Source organism: Cyprinodon tularosa, unplaced genomic scaffold, assembly GCF_016077235.1.
Source record: "Cyprinodon tularosa strain WSP-4 unplaced genomic scaffold, ASM1607723v1 ctg81, whole genome shotgun sequence".
NCBI lineage: Eukaryota > Metazoa > Chordata > Actinopteri > Cyprinodontiformes > Cyprinodontidae > Cyprinodon > Cyprinodon tularosa.
In genome coordinates, this window is record NW_024039574.1 from 1,271,716 (window position 1) to 1,292,997 (window position 21,282).

The 21,282-nt window shown below is 38.4% G+C and overlaps 1 protein-coding gene across 9 annotated transcripts in view; it reads right to left on the reverse strand.

Annotated features, from left to right (window-relative positions):
• The window catches only part of lrba (LPS responsive beige-like anchor protein), a 260,811-nt gene that overhangs the window by 111,503 nt on the left and 128,026 nt on the right, over positions 1-21,282 (reverse strand). For all 9 annotated transcript variants that reach the window (XM_038271819.1, XM_038271823.1, XM_038271825.1 and 6 more), the window contains exon 36: positions 15,829-15,995. In XM_038271819.1, the coding sequence (XP_038127747.1) occupies positions 15,829-15,995 (167 nt within the window). The remainder of the gene's footprint in view (positions 1-15,828; positions 15,996-21,282) is intronic.

A 21,282-nucleotide genomic window follows, 5' to 3' on the forward strand; every position in this document is an offset into this window, starting at 1 on the left:
GCAGAGGTGGACGACCGCAAGAGATATCTGGTCATCAATCCCTGATGAGAGTGCCGCCATAAAATGAACGTACGGTGCTATACAACCCCCATACTGCACGCCGAGCGTGTTTCCACAAAGATAATAAATTATTCAGAGCCCATCCATCCTCCCAGGGCATCCTTGGTAGGATTTACTGATGCACTATTCTTCAAAATAACAACAATTAAAATAACAAAAGGGGCCAGTGTTGTGCTACAGCTAACGCCAGCCACTTGTGTAATTAGTAATTAGTTTGGTCATAAATGGTGTCTGGAAGGACTGCTTAAAATGACTGTTGATGAAAGTAGAGGAGAAAAACAGAGGCATTATGGGATTTTTCCCTCTTGTTTAAACGCTGCATTTAGGTGAATGTCAGTGGATTGAAAATAAAATAAAATCACTGGACAATTATTACAGTGATTTAATAAAAAAAAAAGTAAAACAATTTATCACAAAACAGCTGATGAAAACATAAGTTTCTCTCAAAGTTTAAAGATGTTTTTTGGCAATTTTTATGTTTTCTTCTACCCCAAATAGTTGGGGCCTTTCTGTTAAAGTTAAAGGTTTCTATTTTCTCACGTTAACCAATCCCTGGATCAAGTCCTTCACATCAGAAGACAAAAATGGTTTTAAAATATTACTACAATCCTAATTAGTCCTCATGAGCCCAAAACTCTGTATGGTCTGGTGAGGTAATGGGTGTAACGACACATTCATTGTAGTTTAGTGAAGTACAATTGAGAGGTTAGCCCTACTGTACATTCAGTGCAATGCTTAGGCAAAAGGCAAACATCCCAACAGCTATGTCTTAAAAAAATTTTTTTGCGAATTTTTGAAAAGACCCGCCCTCTCCACTTAAAAAAAAAAAATGCACATGCACAACCCTGTACCTGCTCCCGAGAGGCAACACCTATTAAATGCGTGCGAGAGCATGCAGGAGCCCATTTCTTTTCCTGCACTCTCTGTTTAAAAGTTGCTGTTTGCATCCCTCATGCAAGCTTACTTTCCAAAAGAAAAGTTGCAATTTTTCCACTGTCAGACTCACCACCAGGACGTAGGACGCCCTTACAAAAACATATCACCAGAATGATTGACAATTAGGAGGACCACTTATTTAGATGATCCACCCGGAAAAAGAACATCCTCCACTTTACCATTAAACTTTGCAGGCCACAGTCAGCACCACACTGTTCGTCTTAGTGGTGGTCTCCTTAGGATAAAACGTTTTAATCCCTTGCCTGCTAATGGTGGTCCGAGGGCCTGATGGTGCCAACTCTATTACAGTCGCCATCAATTAGCCCCTAGGAAGGTGTGGCTACAATGTAGGGTTAAAGCACAGACCTGATGAAGTACAGGGCATTTACCATTTAAAGTTCAAGAGAAAACAATTGAAGACAGACTGCATGAAAGTGGCTAGTTTGAAGGGTTAGGGAATACAAAATTCCAACTAGCCCTCGAACCTCTAAAAAAAAAAAAAAAAAAAAAAGAGCAGTAATACATTGGTAAAACTTCATGAGGAGTTTTATAATGATATCATTAGAACTGATGTAAGCGAAACAGACATTTGGACATAATGGAGAGCATAATGTAAGAGGAAATGACACATCAGCACAAACGGCTCATATCAACTGTAAAGACTGATTGGACAAAGGTGATGGTTTTGGCTCGTTTGTCAGACTAAGGACCGTTCCACATACAGTCAACCTGGAACTCCTCTGAATAGCAAAGTATTCTGGATGGAAATTAAATGACAAGAACTGTTTTTAACTTCTTTGTTTTTAAAACATCTTATTACATAATTCACACCTGGTTATTATTGCATTGTTTTTTTAATGTTATTGAAATTTCCTTTATTATTTCTCATCATGCTTGCCATTTTTGTTATTATTTCTCATCATGCCTAACTGTTTTTAACCTATTCACCTAAGACACTATGACCCGTAACAAGTGCATAGACTTTCAGATCTGCAAATATCAAGTGGACTTCATTCCACTACCTACAGCTGCTGCAGAGTTGGTGCTGGAAACATCTCAGTACCCGATCTTCAAGGACACCTTGTTGATGTTTTGACTAGTTACCTTGGCAACAGTAGGACCTCCTCAGAATTGCATGGATTGGTGTTGAAGTTATGGCTGATTCAGTTTTCATAGCACTGATAGCATTGCATGATAACATGACCTTTATCATAGCAAGCAGGACATGTAAAGTGGATACGGCTTCATATATCACTACAAGCGGCTGAATTTCGGCACAAACAGCCATTCATAACCTTTCAGCTAAATTAATTTAGGTACAGTCATTGGGAACTGCATATGCACAGGAGATGTTACCTTCCTGCTTATTTGATATTAATGCCAGTTCCTACTGGCAGCCCTCAAATCGCTCAAACATTGCCGCTATCCCCAGGATAATTTTGGTTTGATTTGCATAAACCATGTGTTAAGAAGAAACGAGAGCAGCGACCGATTGGGGATTTGTCATGTTGAGGCGCGGTAGCTGGAGTGGTGGCTCTTTGTCAAGCTGTGGCAGTGACGGCTTCAGTGCGATCTCTGGACTCAAATTAAAATGAAACAGGACCAAATACCATCTCACTGAAATTGTTTGGCATGATTAAGTTGTGCAGGGGTGATTTTCTGCATGTGCACTAATGTCTATCCTTCCAATTCCAATGAGGTGTAGAGAAGCCCATATACGTTTGTTAATTCACCTCAGCTAATGTTGTTTACAGGATTTAGCAAAGGTGATCCTAGGGTCACAGACATGAAAACATTTCCATCTTAGCCCCATGAATGACAGTAGAGATTTAATTTTACACATCCTATCTATTAATCAGAGAAACAACCTTTTTAATGGGCATATTTCTATTTTAAACCTTAAAGCAATGATGGATCCTGTAATTACTGACAAAATAAAAAGAAGAATAGTCATAAAAAGGCTATTTTTTCATTAAATCTGAAATAAAAAAACAAGGATATTTCAAAAACAAGCATAAACTTCTTCCACTTAGCTTTAATCACTCAGCATATTTCAGAGTGCAATAAAAACTGAAACAAAAAGTTTGATAAAGCACCTCTGGAGGTTGCAAGCCCCATGTCTCCTACATGGGTTTTCTCCTGGAAGAGATAATGCAAATCATGGCCTAATTACCTTTAGAGGAAGTTTCCAATTAGCAGCAATTACAAAGAGTGGAAATGTAACAACAAAGGCAGATCATTAAACATTAATTATATCAGACCATATTAAAAGAGGGGGATAAACATTATGTCAGAGGGTTTTAATTATGAAAAAACATTAATTGATAGAGAACATTCTTTGTGATGACCTCAAATATCAATGCTTGAACAACAAAATAAAGAGCCTGCTCAGATTTTCACTGTGTCAACAAAGAAAGAGTGCCATTTATATTTTTTGACGAAGAGACACATTTTTCCTGTGATTTTGACAACATGCATTTAAGGTCATTTATCACCACTACAGCGAGGTAATAAGGGCATCCACTGGACTGAGGTTGCATAATTCTGCCATTACTGGCCCATTGTAATATTCTTCTGACCTCTAGCTTTCAGAGCTGATCTTGAATGGCATGACAAATCTAGATTCATACACTCCAGGCTAACAACCAACATGGCCCAAAAGGTAAACAAAGCCAAAGAGCTCACGATTATATAAGAATGTATATCGAGGAAGAATGTTTTCTGAAAATTTGAGTTTTCAGTATAAACCTGGAAGGAGATTTAGCACTACTAATAAAATACCCAGTCAATTAACGGAATTATAACCAAAGTTTCTTTACTTGACTTTGTTAAATGTTCTGTAGTATTATGTCCAATGACACAAACACTACCTACAACTCTAACTAGATCCATTTTCCATCACGCTTTATCCCAGGGGGTGCTGGTGGTGGATCTCCTGCTGTCTACGGATGAGAGGCGGGGTGCACCCTGGACATGTCCCTAGTCTATCGTACAACGAGATAATAAACTTTATTTACAAAATAATTGTCTTTTATGGATGAAATCACTCTGAATAATTGGGGATAATAAATCACACTGTTGTCATTTACTTGGTGTATTTTGGAAGTCTTGGATCTTCATAGAAGATACACCTAGTCTCATGCTTCTGTGTTTAACCTTGTTCCTGGAAGGATATTTATGGAACCTTATCTGCCATTTTTGTGGATAACATTCAGATATAGAAAGTACTCCTGGTTCTATACCAAATGGTCATTTATCTTATTAAATAGTGGACATTAGGTGAGCTCCTAAAGCACAATCCTGCAGATCACTAAAAGAATCTCCTTACCTTGTTAGCTATCCACCTGGTAAATCTTCAACTTCTATGGAGATTAATTCTGAATATAGGGTTATGTATGTGGTACACTCTTATGCTATCTTTAATGTGTTTTTCCTATAAATATTCTGTTCCAAGACTTCTTTGGGTTTACATACTGTGATAAGTTTAGTTAAGTGAGGTGGAAACTTTTATCTTGCAAGCACCTTAAGGGCAAAAATAATAATAAAAAAACTACACACAGTAGAAAATTTGCTTTACAATTTAAAATACCGTAAATTCTCTAATATTGGCCTGTATTCCAATAGCGGCCGGGTCTCTAATAATGGCCGGTCTCGCTGTCAGAGGAGGTAAATAATGGCCGGTCTCTAATACAGGCCGGGGCTATAAACGTTTTTTCTGGGCATACCTCAACATTATACTTGTGGTAGTAAGTAACATACAAGTACCACAGCCCTGCGCAGCTAGACGACAGGCCCTGACTGCTGCCCGTCTGCGCGAGGAAGAGAACAGACACGCAGCAGAACAGGAGGAGCGCGAGTGATGAGGAGATTAAAGGGAGAGATGAAGAGGAGGAGGAAACTGAGGAGAATTAAACAGAATTGGAGGATTTTTATTTTTTTTTTTTACTTCAAACCAAGCGAGACATGGTAACTGTACTTTTTCAATAAATGAACCTAGTGTTTTATAGGTTCAAAAAGACACAAAATCTCATTTTTATTCATTCCACTGGTAGTCTGTTTTGCTCAAATAGCAATAGAGGCCTGTCTCTAATTCTGGCCTGTATCCAATAAAGGCCTGGACCGCGATGCACTTGAGTGAAATAAAGGCCCGGGCCTATATTAGAGAATTTACAGTATTTATTTATTTAATTCCAAAAGACGATTTTAAAAACCTGAGCGTTTAGACTTTATTTAGCAGCAACTTTTAGGACTAAACTTAGATCAAACTTGTTCTGATTCAAGTTTCTAAAGCGGAGGCTACAGTTAACTCACACAACCAGGGCACATAAAGTAAATCTAGCCCCCAGCACACAGACTGAAGATCTATGAGTAAAGGAGGATACTCTGTCTTCAAGATGCTCTACTATCAGTAGCAGGGAGCGCTGGTGTTTTATGTGTAGTTTTCCGCTTTAGCTGCAGAAGGACTGGGATCTACAGATAAAGGTGATATTTTTTTCCCCACTCTCTCCCTCGCTTTTTTTGAAAGTAGCTAAATAAATGACCTGCTGGTCCAATGGTGTAATTACAGTGGCTGGAAGCATACCAATCTATCAGGGGGTTAAGGGTGGTGGGGGTGACACACTGCTAAGGGGTTAGTCAAAGGAGATAGCCTCTGACTAACTACTGGCCCTGAACAATCGATACGGGGCAGATATTGCATCCAGGCAGAAAGGAGGGGGAAAAAAGCTCTAAAACTTCCCAAACAGCTTTTCATTCAGATATTGATCAGCACCCTTTTATTGTGACCTTGTTCAACAATAGACTTTTTTTTAAAGGTATATGAAACTCATAAATCTGATAGTTGCTACAGAATCTAGGTTGGCAGTGAAGCAGCAAAGTGGAGATGGTGTAATTGCTCTTTTTGGGGACGGTGGCCTGCTCCCTGCTTCATAAAGTACATTCCATTACAATTCTAGGTGACCGAGAAGAGGGTAGACAGCAGAACGGAATGAGACTAAAGTGGATATACTGTTTAGCTCCTTAAAGAAATACTTGAACCTGTAAAGCTTAATTCTTTTTTATTAGCTTTTTCTAAAATAAATGTTTCAGGCAATCAAAGCAAAAATATAAAGCATTAAAGCTAATCTGGTCATACAATCTCTATCACCAAGCCACTAAGATTCCTTAATTTCTTGTACCTTTGGGTGAGCTCAGTGTTAGTAACCTACAGCTTAACTTAACAGTGCCTAGGCTCAAGGTCACAAACAATATTCTATAATAAAAAAAAAAAAAATCTGAAATACAGTTTTGTTTTGCAGCAGATGAAATTATTTTTCCAAAGTGTCCGGGGGATAGTGAGATCTTCAGGCTAATGTGAGGTAACATTTGTGGTCTCATGTCAGCGTATGTTTTTAGCCTTTTAACTTCATTAATTGCCATATTTGACTACTCTGGTCTTTTTTATGCATCACAAACACTAAAATTAACTGAGCCAGTTAAGTAAATAAAGGCTTATTTATATAGCACCTTTCACAGATATGGGGGTAAAAAATATTTACAAATATGCAGAATTAAAAGAGAAACAGCACAAAACAATAAATAGAGTCATACTAAAACAGTTCACACTCTAAGAGAATTCCAGAGCTTTAGTGAACTGCCTGGTAGGAGGGATCTCATCTAGTCTTGAAACTGGACGATGAAAAGGTCCTCATCTAATTACTTCAGCCTTAGAGAAGGAATATAGGGAAACAACAGCTCTAATGTAAGCGGGCACCTGACCATAGAGAGCTTTAAAATTCAACAAGATTTTAAAATGATGGCAAGCTAATGGAGAGATTTTAAAATCAGGCTTATATAGCCCCTTCTGATGGTGCGCTTTAGCACCATACCCGCTGCATTTTGGACCATCTGCAGACGGGACACCTCTTTTTTTTTTATACAAGAAAAAAAAGGCTGTCACTATAGTCTAATGAGAACAAAAGCATGAATGATCAACTCTAGATCATCTTTGGAAACAAACCTAAGTTTTGAGATATTCCTGAACAGTTCCTGGTGAGGTGCTTTGTGTGGTGCTCAAACATTGCTCTATCAAAGATTACACCCAAATTTCTAAGGCTTGATTAACAGACCAGCTCAGGTCATCCAACAAGTGGTTCATTTCTGGAATTACATTGACAGGAGCCATTATCAGCATCTCAGTCTTAGAGTTGAACTGCAGGGAGTTGGCGCCAAGCCATTGTTTAATGGGCGGACGGACGGATGGACGGACGGACGGATGTTACATCAGTGATACGATTGTTCATTATGTTCCTAAAAGAGCAATACTAAAACCAGACAGATATGACAAGAACCACGCAAGCAAAGATCCTGTCAGACCAAATCACGCAGTCTACTCAGTAAAATGTCACACACAACATTGTAAAAATCCAAATACAGATCCAGCAGGATCAAAACAGTGCATTTCCCAGCATCCGCAGATAAAATGTAACTTGGCACTTTGATCAGGGAAGTTTCTCTGGAAACATATTCCTGGAAACCAGATTGAAAAGGGTCAGAAGTGTCTGAATGTTCTATGCATATTACAAGTTGTTTGGAAACCATCTTCTCTAGAAGTTTGTAAAGGAACTTAAGTTTTGAAATACACTGGCAATTGTTTACTACAGTAGGATCCAGATTAGGTTCTTTGAGAAGTGGTTCCCCACAGGTATGTTCAAAAGACCAGGAAAGTACAATCGAAGACAGTGACCGATTAGTCAAATCGGTAACCCACGGGTCAATAACAAATACTTTTAAAAATAATTTAAAGGGGAGAATAGCTGAAGAACAGGAAGAGGGCTTCATCTTGTTTACCAGGGCTGACATACAGGCCTTAAAGAGGACTAGGTAAGAAGGATGGGATTAGTTACAGCAGTACTAAGCATTTACTGTGTTGGAGGTTAAAAAAACAAAATCTAATGTCCTGATTTCTGTGGAAAAAGGCTTTAAAAATTCATCTCTGCTTTGCAGAACACAGAGGTAATGGGAGCAGTGGGACATACAATAGAGTTGATGGTATCAAACAAAACCTGAGGACTCCTCTTATGCAGTTTTTAGCTGGCGAAAAATAGTCAGATGTTATTTTTTATTTCATTTATAGAAGACATAGGCTCCTTAGGATGTAACCTCTGAACTTCTACATGCCTGAAATTGACATTCCACAAGCAATTTTTAATCAAATGAAGAAGAAACCTTGTAGCTGCATTGTCGGATATAATACCCCTCAGACCTAATTTCAGGAGGATTGGGATATGAAAAAAAAAAAAAAAAAGTACATCAAATCAAACCCAACAATGATCGGTCATAAAGTCATCTCCCACAGAAAGGTTAATATTTAGGTCAAGAAAAAAAAAAGAAATCACAATTATGGCCTTTTGAGTGGGTGAGACCAGAAACATGATGCACAAAATAAAAAAAATTCATTTAATGATACAAGTGATTCCAATTGGACATTTAGACGACCAAAACAAGCCAATAACGTCACAATCTTTGCGTCAGGAGAAAACAGCTGGATTGGTCATAGGACCATGGTGCTGTCGCGAAGGAAACGGCTGTTGTAAGGTCGCGGCAAACATGTTATGACCATGAAGCATACCTCCAATTGTAATCCTGACAAAGCATGGACTCCTGCCCCATATACAGGTCCACTGATTGATTACAAGATTATACACACCTGTGATGCTAACTAGTGGAAACACCTAGATTTAACATGTCCCTTTGGTCACAATGTTTTCAGTCTTTTCTGGGGTAACCATCCTTTTTCTCCAGGCTAGTTCCCTGAGTTTATTTTTAAAATAATCCTACTGAGGCTTGTTTGTAAAGCAATGCCTGACTTTTATTCGTTCATTTTCAAAACATTTTTATTCATTTTGACTTTTGTCAGAATCAAGCTATTTCTGTGACCATTGAGAATTTTTCCGCTCAAAAAACGAGGGGACTAACATTTTTGCCTCTGAGTGCATTATCATTTAAAAAGAACTTAACTGATCCACTTTCGCTTCAGCAGTCTTTTAAATCATCTGCCAACTGTAATTTTTTGAATCTCAGAATATGCTGCAGCACTCAGCTGTGCTAACATATGGACATCATCAGCTGTTAATATGTTTCACTGTGACACTTTGTTACTATTCCTCACAGCCCCGGCCACTGTACTGTATATACAGTGGATGTAAATGTTATCATTAAGGTTATATTCTAATTCATATCCATGAGCCAGACCGCATGGTAGGGCCCTTGTGGCATGTTATTTTATGTAACCGATGGAACGCACATCTGTCAAACTTAGAACGGTCCCTCCAGAGATTTAAGGAACATCCCTTTTGTCAGAGTCACAACTCCTTGGCCCCAGACGCACGTCAAAGTGAATGATTAATGAAGCCAAGGATTCTGGATTAAACCCATTCGAGGACTTTTGTGCAGAAGTGTATAAGATTCAAACGGACCGACCATAACTGCAGGCAGGCTCCATATATGCTTACACTTCTTGTTTATGGCTCTATCACAGCAGATGGATGATCACAACTTGAGCCCCAGCTAATTGGTTTTGAAGTAGTCAGTATGGGGACTAAAGGAAATAACCTTCTCAAAGTTGGCTGCAGCTGCTGGGCCTCAGAACACTGGGTTGCGTTTGTGTTTAGACTGCTGGTATTTATAAGGAAGCCAAAAGAGCCATTCCCAGTTAAAAAAGGCAGCTATTTTCAAGGATGATCTACTAAAGAAACAGCATATTTCATAGAAACCTAGAATTCAATTCCTTGTCCTTAAGAGTAAACTTGGAAATAGGACTTATATGTAGTATCAATCAATAATAAAACCATAGTTTTTACAATTTTAAATATTTTTTGTACAATCCTCAAGACAAAGGTAGTATTCCAATCTCATCTACTTCATTCCAATTTCTGATTGTTCTGAAACAAATCTCCCCCCCTCGCCCTGTGTGTCATCAATCCTCTCCCCGCTCTTCGTCTTCCTGCCCCTTTCGTGTCAAGCATTTCCAAGAGCCCGTGTTTTCTAAACTGTTATGCTCTTGTTTCCTATGGTTATATTCTCCGCTGACGTGCTGGAGTCCCATTTCCTTTTTCAGCAGCGAGTTCAGAGTACCAGCGCAGTCATAATGTACAGCATGTCCATAAAACACAGACGTGATCCCGGTGCAGACACTGAGCAGACCTCAACTTTAGCACATGCATTACTTTCAATATTATGCACCATAATTTTGATTTAGGTCTGGAATACAAGGATAGATGTGGAAATTATTCTTACTGCTACATCTTCTCATGCAACCATTAATATAGTAAAATGTGACATAGATGTCTTTGCTGCAGAAAGCCTGATCCTGTGATATTATTTTAAAAGTGGATGTAGCTTTTTGCTAGCTCTTTCTGGCCACAAGGGCACCAAGGTGGTCAAGACTTCTTACTGTATTTGCATGAGACAAACTGAAAGATACCGACAACATGTTAGGTAATTCAAAGATTTGCGAGCTTTTGTAAGGCTAGCTAGGCTAAGAGCACTAGGAATGCCAAATGCAAGAAGTTTGAAATGAGTCCTGCCATTATTTTGTCTTTGTTATTAAATAATCATGGTGAAAGTTTAATTTACAGCAACTTCCATGTAATACAAATGGTTTTCCTTTAACTTTGCTGTAAATATAAATAATTTAAACTGCCTAATGCATAAGGGCTAAATACATTTTGAATGCTGTTGTAAAATCTGCTATATTCTAGATCTTTAGTAAAGTTGTATCAGCGGGTAAACATTTTATAACAACCTTCACCAAATACTGGTTGGTGCAACTTGAATCCTTTTATTTTTATTTTTCAATAGTAGCAAGTGTTTTATGTTCTACATCAGCAGTGTCTTATCCTGGCCTTTTGGATCCAATGACCTTCATGTTTTAGATACGTTTCCACTCCAGTAAAACAGATTGAAATGAGGCCTTTACCTCTTTAGCAGCCATCAGTGCTGCAGGAATCTGTTAATCACCCAACTACGGTATTTAAGCCAAGGGTGCCGTACCAGGAAAACAGGGAACCACTGTGTTATTGTATTTTATAGAAATCATATATATAAAGAAATAATCTAATAATGTTATGATATGTTTGCTTACATCTCATGATTCTCACAGATAGCCTAAAGTGTTTTGAGTAGAGTCAAGAGTGAACAGCTGCAGACTGGAGAGTGGTACAGTATTCCAAAATAAGGCCTAATTTTATGTTGGTAAAATACAATAAGACCCACTAAATAAAGCAAAAGATTTTGTTTCGGTCCTTGAAATCTAAAACATTGAACATGAATATTTTTGTAGAAAAATCAATCAGAAAAATGTAAGAGTTAAAAGAAATTATATGTCATATAGGAGGTCAGCTTGCTTTTGTTTTCTTTTTTCATATAAAACCTGAAAATAAGTGCAAATAAGATGTCAATAATGTAAACAACTAATTTCAATTGCAGACCAAGTTATATTCATAAAATTAAACACAAAATTAACAGATGCATTAGAGATTATTTAAGTAGTGAAATGCTGGTTGCTTATTTATTTATTTAATGCTGTCAAAATTCATAATTGTCTCACAGGATTACACCCTTCAGTGAACACATGGTCTATGTTAAGACATTTATGCTATACTCTGTATGATTAGTTAAAAAGAGGAAATCAACCTTTTAAATCAGCAATGTGCTAGTAAAAAATGACGTAGCACAAGATAAAAATAGTAATGCTTACATCAATACTTTGTCCATTACAGGTCAGCTAACTGTCCTACTGAACAGTTACAAAGCTGTTCGTTTTCGATCTCTCCAAGCCGATCAATAGGGAGGCATACTGTTTCAATTTTGCAGGCATTGATTTTCTCTATCACTCCGACCCAAACGCATTCGTCTTTCTGAAGGAAGGAAGATTTGATTTACTGAAGAAAAATTGGAGTGCACATCACAAAGATTTTTTGCCAGGCAGGAGTGTGACATGCCAAAAGATGGATGTCCCTTGGCTGGGAGGCCTCTAGCCTAAGGGTGTCCATTAGAGAAGCGCAGCAGCAGAAAATGAGCTGCTTATATGAGGAAGGAGGAGCAGAGGGAGAAGAGCTGCATTTCAGGAAAGTCACTGTAGGTGAGGCTAGATGGAAGAAACTGAAAATAAGAAGGATGCTGATGCAAGCTTTTGTCTACAACCTGAATTATGTTTCCATTTGTTATACAGAGAATTGTTACTCAAAAAGGTTGTAGAAACAGTACTAGCACTGCTTTTACATCAGATTCAGACCTCATTTCTTTAGCTGCTGCTTTTTATCCCCCCATTTTCTATTTTCAGTGTGAGTTTCTATGGTACATTAGTCAGCCTATTAGAATACAATAAGGAGAGGGGAGAAAGAAAGGAGCAAAGCCTGTCCCCTGAGACAGAGTCGGCGTGCTCCATCATCTGCCCTCATCTCACTTCTCTGTCTGTCAACTTTGTCCAGGTGTCATGTACATGAGATGATTCCTGACCCAAATAAACACTGCAGCAGGTTGGATCCTCAGTGGACACAGCTCAAAATAGGGAAAGGTTTAAAAAAAAAAGATGGAAATGTAGGAATGGGGGAAAAATAATGTGCAATTTGTTAGGTCTATGGCTGTTATTTGGTGCTGCCTTTGCACTAACAGTGTCCACACAGGGTACTGAAGGGTCATGTTAATGTGTTCATTCTTTTTGAGCTTCCCAACATTTCTCATATAAGTAATAAGATTTTGTGCATTTTATTGGGACTTTGTTATATTAAGCAACACAAGATTAAAATAATATTTTGATTAAAGATGATAAATAGTCAAATAGACATGAAAAGGTTTTTACAGGATTTACTGACCCCAACAGGTTACCGTTTTAATTCTTTAATTGACCTATAAATGTCTGGACTTGCACCCTTATACTGTATCTGTCCATACTAGTTTGAGCTTATGTTCCTCCTCAGGCTCTAAGATCATCTGAGCAGCTGCTTTTGTCTTCTGGGGAAAAAAAGTAGAAGCATTGAGGAGATGGAGCTTCTTTAGTCATTGCTCCAAAAACTCTGGAGCAATCTCCCATCCAACAAAGGACAAGCCTTTTAAATTCCCATCAACATTTCTTTTAATAGCACATCAGTATCCCCCTACTTATAACCCAGAGTGAGCTGTTGAATTATTCTTAAGAGCTATTTTATGTTTTTTTCCTGTTTTTTTGTGTGTATTCTGGTAATCTCACCAATCATGTTGGTATTTTTAGATTAATGTTGGCTTAACTAAATTATTAAAAGTAAATTTTGAATAAAAATCTAAATAGTGTGGCATGTATTAATATCCAGCTTCAGGTACGGATCAGTCGTGGATAAAGGTGGTACAGGTTCCCGTTCATCTGGCCTGGCTGCTGGTCCACTAAATTGTTGCAGATCTGGCAGGACCAAAGGCGCCTATTGGCTCACACTTTTTTCTTTTTCAAATAAACCATCAATGGCGTTTGTGGATTTCATACAGGCCTTCTTGCTGAATACTCCACAGACCAAGCTATCAGTTTCTGAGACAGTTTGAGCCTCCAACCTGTTTAATTTGGAGCGGAAGATGCAGTCCAGAAGTAAAGAGCAGTAGGGAGAGAGAGGATAAACGGAAGAGAGAACTGGAAAATACTGTCGAAATAATGTTAGAGGTCAGACATACACAATGATGAAACAGACAACCAACTTAATGCAAAAATCAGAGATACCTACAAGACTATTGAGATGTTTTTATAAAATCTGTAAAATTATGCTCTGCTTTTTGTTGTTAATTTCCAATAAACTGTGTTATTGCGTCTTTGATGGCATCTTGAAATTTATTCATGTTTTGACGAGAAAAAAACAAAAAACAAAGAAAGAAAGAGTAAATGACAGAACTTAATAGATATGAAAAACAAAGTGCAAGGAACGAAGACACAGACGGAAAGAAAAAGGAAACCGACGAAGAGAAAAATCACCTAACACCTCCGCTCTCTAGAGGACCAGGCCTCTGTGAGCTGGATATTAAGACACCAATTGCATTCAAGCGGGTCACACCATGTCAAAAGATGTTAGATGTCTGCCGTGAGCAAACAACAATTCCCATCAGCTCACAAGAATATAATATTTTCATTTTCAGATTCTTTATTAAATGGGAACTTTGGGGAATAGGTTTTTATGGCATGATGCAGGAAGGTTGGGTTTTAACACCTCAGCTGCAAAAGAACATCATCGTGTTGTCTGCGTGTTGGTGGACTTCAATTTCACAGCTGGGAAAAGCGATGTGTGTTTGTCTATGTAATCTTTAGGCGAACATCTTGCACACTTTTTGTGCGAGTTTAGAGCAAAAGCATTTTCCACCGATGCCTGCAGGTATACAGGTGTGGGGAACCTTTTTCCCCCTCTCTCCGCTTTATATTTGTTGCATTTGCAGCACCAGATGTTTCTTTTAGGCATGCAAACCCCAAGTTCTGTGGTGCAAAGCTGCACCACCTGACCTTCACAGTAATTGACCAAAAGTATTGATGTAATGGCACAGGACTGATTGTGATTTATTAAAAGAGAGCTGCACTCTAAGGCCCAGCGGCAGTGGCTCCCTGCACCTATCGGCAGCCATTAGGAAAGCCATCAATAGCACAGCAGCGTAAAGGATCTGTAATGGGGAGCTTTTCAAGCCCTGGCTCGTAGAACACAATATCCATACTAAATGGCATCGGGTTATGTGAGTATACATGAAGTAACAGAGAGAAAGCAATAGAAGGAGCAGACAAAGGGAGATCGACTGGAGAAGGAGAAACATATGAAAAATGGCTAACTGTATAAGGATACAGGAAAGAAAACAAAGGCGGCCGCAGATAGCCTCCTGATCCAACCTCAAAATAAGCCCTGCCAGACGAGTCTCTGGAGACTCGGTTCAGCTTAACAAGCACAAGCCGTCTCCAGCTCGCCATTACACACTACCTACACAAACAGCCATCATTAGGGAATAGCTGCATTGGTTTCTGCTGCCCATTTGGCGAAACAAACACGCAGGATAGGGTTGCCTCTGTTCCTAATGGGAGCCGTGCTTGTTCAAATGGCTTTCATGTCTCTCTCAGGTCAATGCATCATTCTGCATACAGCTGACAGTTTCACCTTTGCTAATTTAATATCAAAATGCTGCGACTATTAAAGGGAGGCAGAAATAATACAGAAAAATATTGCAGACTTAATACTTTGTGAAGCCAATAAATGTATCAGATGAATCTTTACTTTTTTTTGTCTAAATTATTTCAAAAATAATATAATTATTCTTTTGTACCATTAAATATCATTGCTCCTCAGAGCTTGAAAAAAAAGGGCATAAGCTTCATAACCAGAACAAATTAAATGACGTCTTATTATTACAGAAAACAAAGGAAGCATCTAAACAGGTTAAAGAAAACTGACAAAAAAACAAGCACATATAGGATAGGCATCTAGAGGAGGGAGAGAGGCACTAGACCAAGGCAAGGCGATTGTTGGGAGAATGGGCATTCTGGTGTCTTAGGGACTGAAAGTATTAATGCTGCTCAGAAAGGAACAGATATTGAAACATTAATCCAGAGATAGAAGTTAAAAGGGAAACTTTCATCTCTATTCATTTTCATTCCTTCTTATTTTAACCTTTGTTTCAAAATCTAAATCCACTCTGACATGTAAATAAGTATTTACAATAAAAATCAAAAATGAGATTTAAATCACCTGGTGTCTTTAAATATATGAGTTGGAGAACAAAATGTGTTAGAATGGATCCAATCATATAAAACTGAGAGGATAGCAGCAGATCTTTTTTAATTTTGGAAAACTTTTGATTTACCTGATAGACACATTTCCCCAGGCTCCGTGTTTGTCAGTCAGAATGTTGATTATCTTCTGGATGAGCTGAGTGGAAGTCATGTGGTCACGAAATTTGGCAGCTCTGATCAAATGGTCGCACATTTTCTCCTCATCGCGCTTTTCTGCTGCATACTGAGCACAGTTGGACTGGAAGAGAAGAAAAATGAACGAGTTACAGGAGGTGCACATCAAGGCCTATTATACACAACTTCTCTAAAGGAATAAGTATTCCTGAAATCTTAATATCTATAATCTATAGTTAGATACAGAAATAAAGACGTACAGTAGATCAGAGAAGCATAAAAATGTGTGACTAACAACGTATTTTAAATAAACTTCAATGGGAGCAGAAAAGCAGAAAAGTGCATAGGTCATTTCTGGCCTGGTGTCATGTTGATTAATAACAGTGGACATGCATTTTCTAAAGCCCTGCAGCACAACGAATCACACGATACCTGAAAAGCACAGGAAGGACATTTTTCTCTGTCAGAAATGTGCTATCAGAAAAGGCCTTTGAACTCTACAGGAACACCTTCTGAAATGAGCAGCTATAATCTAAGAAAATAGTTTTCAAGGCTTATATCTATTTCAAAAACATTATTTTCTTTAGATATACATTAAGTGCTTGTAGTTTAGTCACAGCCCTACAGATTCAGCTCAGCTTACTGTACATAAAACTCTGTGCATTTTAGATTATATATTTGGTATTATGTTATGCAAGACCAAACCAAAATCAATGCAATTCTTACTGTAGTTTTACATCTTTGTTCCTTAATCTGTTCCTGGTCCAAAAACTGATAAAGTATCTATAACCCAAAAAAGCACGTCTGAGAAAAATGTGCTACATTTTTCCAAAATTACCCATAAATCCCTTTATAAGAGGCCCTCCTCTTCAATTTTGAAGCTAACATTTCATATCTGACAGAAAATCTATAGGTATAAATCACATAAGAGCGGTTGTTTTGTAGGCTGTGTGCCTTTAATTATCAATCTATGTCTCTTTATGTGACTTTAAAGTGGGACTTGACCTTCTGGCATGACGAACCAGCAAGTAAGTAAAAGGTTCAAAGTTTAGGCCGAAACATTAAAGCTTTGAGTGTTATGTGCTGCTGATTGATTCTTCTTTAAAGGCTGAAGACATGCAAGGGTTAGAGGCAGTAGAGAGCCAGACTAAAGGACTAAACCCTGAAGCTACAATCAAAACTAGGGGTGTTCCTTCTTTAATATTCCTTATTTACTTTTTTTTTCAGTTTGTTGACAAATCTACCATTCAAAATTCATTTAAATTAATGATGCAAACATTTTGTGCAGATTTGCTGAAAACAAAATCACATACACATACAGTCACAAAGACCATCAGTCTATTTCATTGGCTGGACTGCATCAGCAGCATGTTATACACATACTGCATAATACTGTACATTACCATGTACATATTTTTCCTCCTTTTAGGGCAGGCGAGTGGACAGACCGATACATGGAGTGCAAAAGGGAGGATCTACAAACCTCATATGGATAGACAGAAAAAGATTGTTGGGCAGATAGATAGCTAAAAATGGATGGGCAGACAGAAATGGAGAAAAATACATTTCTGTGTTAATCTTTTACCACTTTGTCCTCACCTAAAATACTTCAAAGGTGAGACTTATTACCCAAAAAAGGAAATATTACTTAAAAATACAAAATAAGGAGTCCATTTCCCTCTGCTTCTGCCACTAACATGTTGGTTCTGCAGCACTAATCAGTGGTGTTGGGTTGAAACTCAAAACCATTAAAAAAAAAAAAAGAAAACATCATCACCCATGTGTGGAGCTGGCCCAAACAGCCAAACCCTCCCTGCTGTAATGGGCTTTTCTTATATTCAAAGCCAAAGTCGACTATGAGGGGAAAAAAGGCCAAATTCATAGACTCAGCCCTAAAATAACAACCAAAGCAGCTGAATATATTACATTAAAAAACAGGGTTGGGTTTGCCTGTAAGTGGAAAAGACAAGTCATCATTTCAAGAAGGACCTTTGTAATGATAATATGAAAGCTGAAGTTAAATTCTAAATATTTTATGCTGCATTCTCGTCTTCAAAGGTCCAATAAAATAATTATCTATTCAAAAATGCAAGTTATTCAGTGCATGACTTTGATTTAAACAGCTCTGTTAAATCTTGAAAGTAGAACCGGATTCTTTTTAATGAGGGAAAAAAAAAAGTCAGACACAGATATTTTAAAAACACACTAAAACAAGTTGGGGTGTTTTCTGCGTTAAGCAGCTTTAACTGAGGCAAAGGGATGTCACACTACGCTCTGTCAGCTTCCTAAACAGACAACCACAAGGGCACAACTTGCTGGCAGGCGGGACCATTATGACTTGCGACACTGTAATCATGGGCAGCACCTTCCATTACATGGCCTGGCTGACAGGGTCGTGCATTGTGGATGCTGGCTCTGCTGGGGAAGACAGCTCAGTGAAGACAAAATTATAATGACTGGCATTAATCGAGTCAATTACACAGAGCCGCGTCTCCAACAATCCATCCAAGGTTATATGTGCGTGTGTGAATGTGTTTTGGGGTTTGGGAAGGAAATAGGTTGCTGCTTGAGGTGACCAGAGGTTGAAAAGAACAATAATCAGTATAAAAAACGACAGATTTTTTTCCTTAAACTTGCAAAAAAAAAAAAAAAAAACAGAAACTATTTAAAATGTACTTTTCAAAAACACAAAAGGATGGAACAGTCACAGTTTCAAAACTTGCCCAATTTACCAACAGTGTTCCTGCATTTGCAACTCTGTTTATTAAAATCCCATTAGCAGCGATAGAACCACTCTTATCTTATGCCTAGTGCATTCAGTCAGCAGAGCTGAGAGAATAATATTTGACAGCAGTAAGATGAGTTAAATTATTGCTTGGATTGGAATCAAATTTAAATCAGAAAAACATTTAATGATAATCACAGATAAATTTTAGGACATTTCAATACTTTGGTATTGAAATAGACAAGAACGGGTACATATAGGGTCGAGTAAGAGACCATCAAAAAGTGGTGCTACAACACTGTCATCACTCCAGGAACCTCATCCCCACAGTGATTCAGCAGCAGGGAAGGGGAAGCTGATTTAAAAAAAAACAAAAAAAAAAAAACAGAAATTTTAGTTTGTGAGGCAACAAAGTATATTTATGCAAAGGGGTGAAGACTTTTACAGGAACCATGTGCCTAACCTTTTACACAGTCAGTAGAAAGACAGAGACCATTATCAAAGTACAACTGCTGTACCACACTTTGCTTTATATTAACACTTGATTTCTTGTCAGATGATGCTTTATCTACTCCCCTCATTTCCTCTGCGAGCTAAACAGTTTACCCAGTGTAACAGGCCTGAGAATGGAAGCTCATTACAAGATATAAGCCCTATGTTTATCAATTAGAGTGACAGATAAAGGTCCAGAGTTATTATCGTACCATATTACATCTTCAGCCCACACCCTGACAGAATTAAGGTCTCAACTTCTGTTGGAAAGTCAAAGGAAGAAGAGAAAAGGCAGAGATGTTATTAAAGTGCTTGATTTGCAATATCTTGACACTGGTGGCAAATCTGGGCTACAAGCTTTCAAAGGTTCGTCTATTGCTCTACGCGGCTTTCCAATTTCTCCCATCCGCCGACAAGCACTCCCGGAGGGTTTCATTTACCAACGGGCAGAGAAACTGTCCAGAAGAAAGCGAACCATCATGCTTGTCCTTGTCTTGCATCAGAGAATGCAAATGCAGAACAAATAAATTCCTCCTGAAGCACAATGGAGGTCTAGGGAGACAAGAGGGTGAAATGAGAAAGGAGGATGGGGGGTAGCTAAACAAAAGTACATTCTGAACCAGTCCACCAATTGGTTTCAGAGAGCTTCTCTTGCACTTGATCTCTTGCCCTCGAGTTTTTAAATTGCAACATAAAATGTCACCAGGGGAATTCAGACAATGGGCTCGGGAAGATGCGAGTGAAAGGAAGAGGAGGGGGAGAAAAATGAGGGCTTAAAAGTACAATGGCGAACAAAAGTCACCAAATGACAATGTCTGACAGCTACTTCAATTCTGAAATGATGTCCCTGTCATGCAGTGCTCCCAAGTATTGATTTTTTTTCTCTTCTAAAGCCTGGAAAAAAATAATCTAATCAATTTGAAACATATCCCTTCTGCTGGCAAAAGCCCCAATGCTAGTGGCCATCAAGGTTAAGGCAGGCACTACACTTATCAAAGCATCTCCTTGCTCCGCCCTTCACACAGTCTCTGGTTGTTCTTTAATGGACTCGCCACCATGCATGGCTGCAGGCCTCTTGATCTTTACTACAAAGAAAACATCTTGTCTTTGCAAAACTGCAGCCTCCTCTGCTACTACTAGCTGCAAAGCAACTTTTCACAAAATAGCTTATGCCCTGTTTGAAGGTACATCATAGAAAAAAAAAACATTTGCCATCATCGACAGATGACAAGGAGTCATCTTAATGTAGGAACTTAGGTGTCAATGAGCTGAGCAGCACAACAAAGCTTACACTAAAAATGAAGACAACTTCCACAAAAAGTGCAAGAGCTTTACATGGGCTAAATATGGATAAAAATACATTAAAACATAAAGCAGAACAGTGACAGAGCCTTGTAATGCTCATTATCCTTATAAAACTTTGATCTGGTTCTGTTAACTCACCTTTCGGTGTTCAAAACAAGAGAACATCACTGCAGTGACAAAAGCGACCGTGTCAAAGTGAAATAAAGGCAACAGAGGAGGGAAGTCATATTTTGGGCTTGGTTGGTCACACATAATGATGAGACCAGTGGTGAAGGTATCTGGGGACTTCATTATGATGACAGGAGAGCAGGGCTGAGCAGAGGGTTGTTGGCTGCTCACCAACAACCCTCTGCAGCCTACTTTCTTTTTCTATCTCCTGGTGTCTCAGATATAGCTGTCTGTACCTCACAATGAAAGCAACACCAAAAAACATGTCTGCTTATTATATTTCATCTGACAACAAATTTGTGCTAGACTTTGTATTTTACTGGAATTTTGTTCTCTTATGTAAAGTTACTCGCTTCTTTAGATAATATTCCCTTTTTGTAGAATACAATCCCAGGAATAGGCATGTTGGCACTTTTTTCCTCTTATTCTCCTGACAACAGATTTACCCATAAAGGGACAATCGGGCATCCAGCCCTGCTGACATACTACATTACAGCTGTGACAACTACATGACAGCCAGCTACAGTTGGTGGCAGCTATCAGTTTGATGTCTCACATCAGTTTAATGTGGTGCAAATAGCCTGTGGGAGTTGTGGTTTCTTACTCTCTACTGGGTGTGTTTGAGTAACCTCTGTTCCTCCAATAAGGTTTGTTTTATAATTTCCATTTTGCTACAACTGCAGTGTTTGTGTGTTGTCATTTCAATTAAAAGTATAATTGT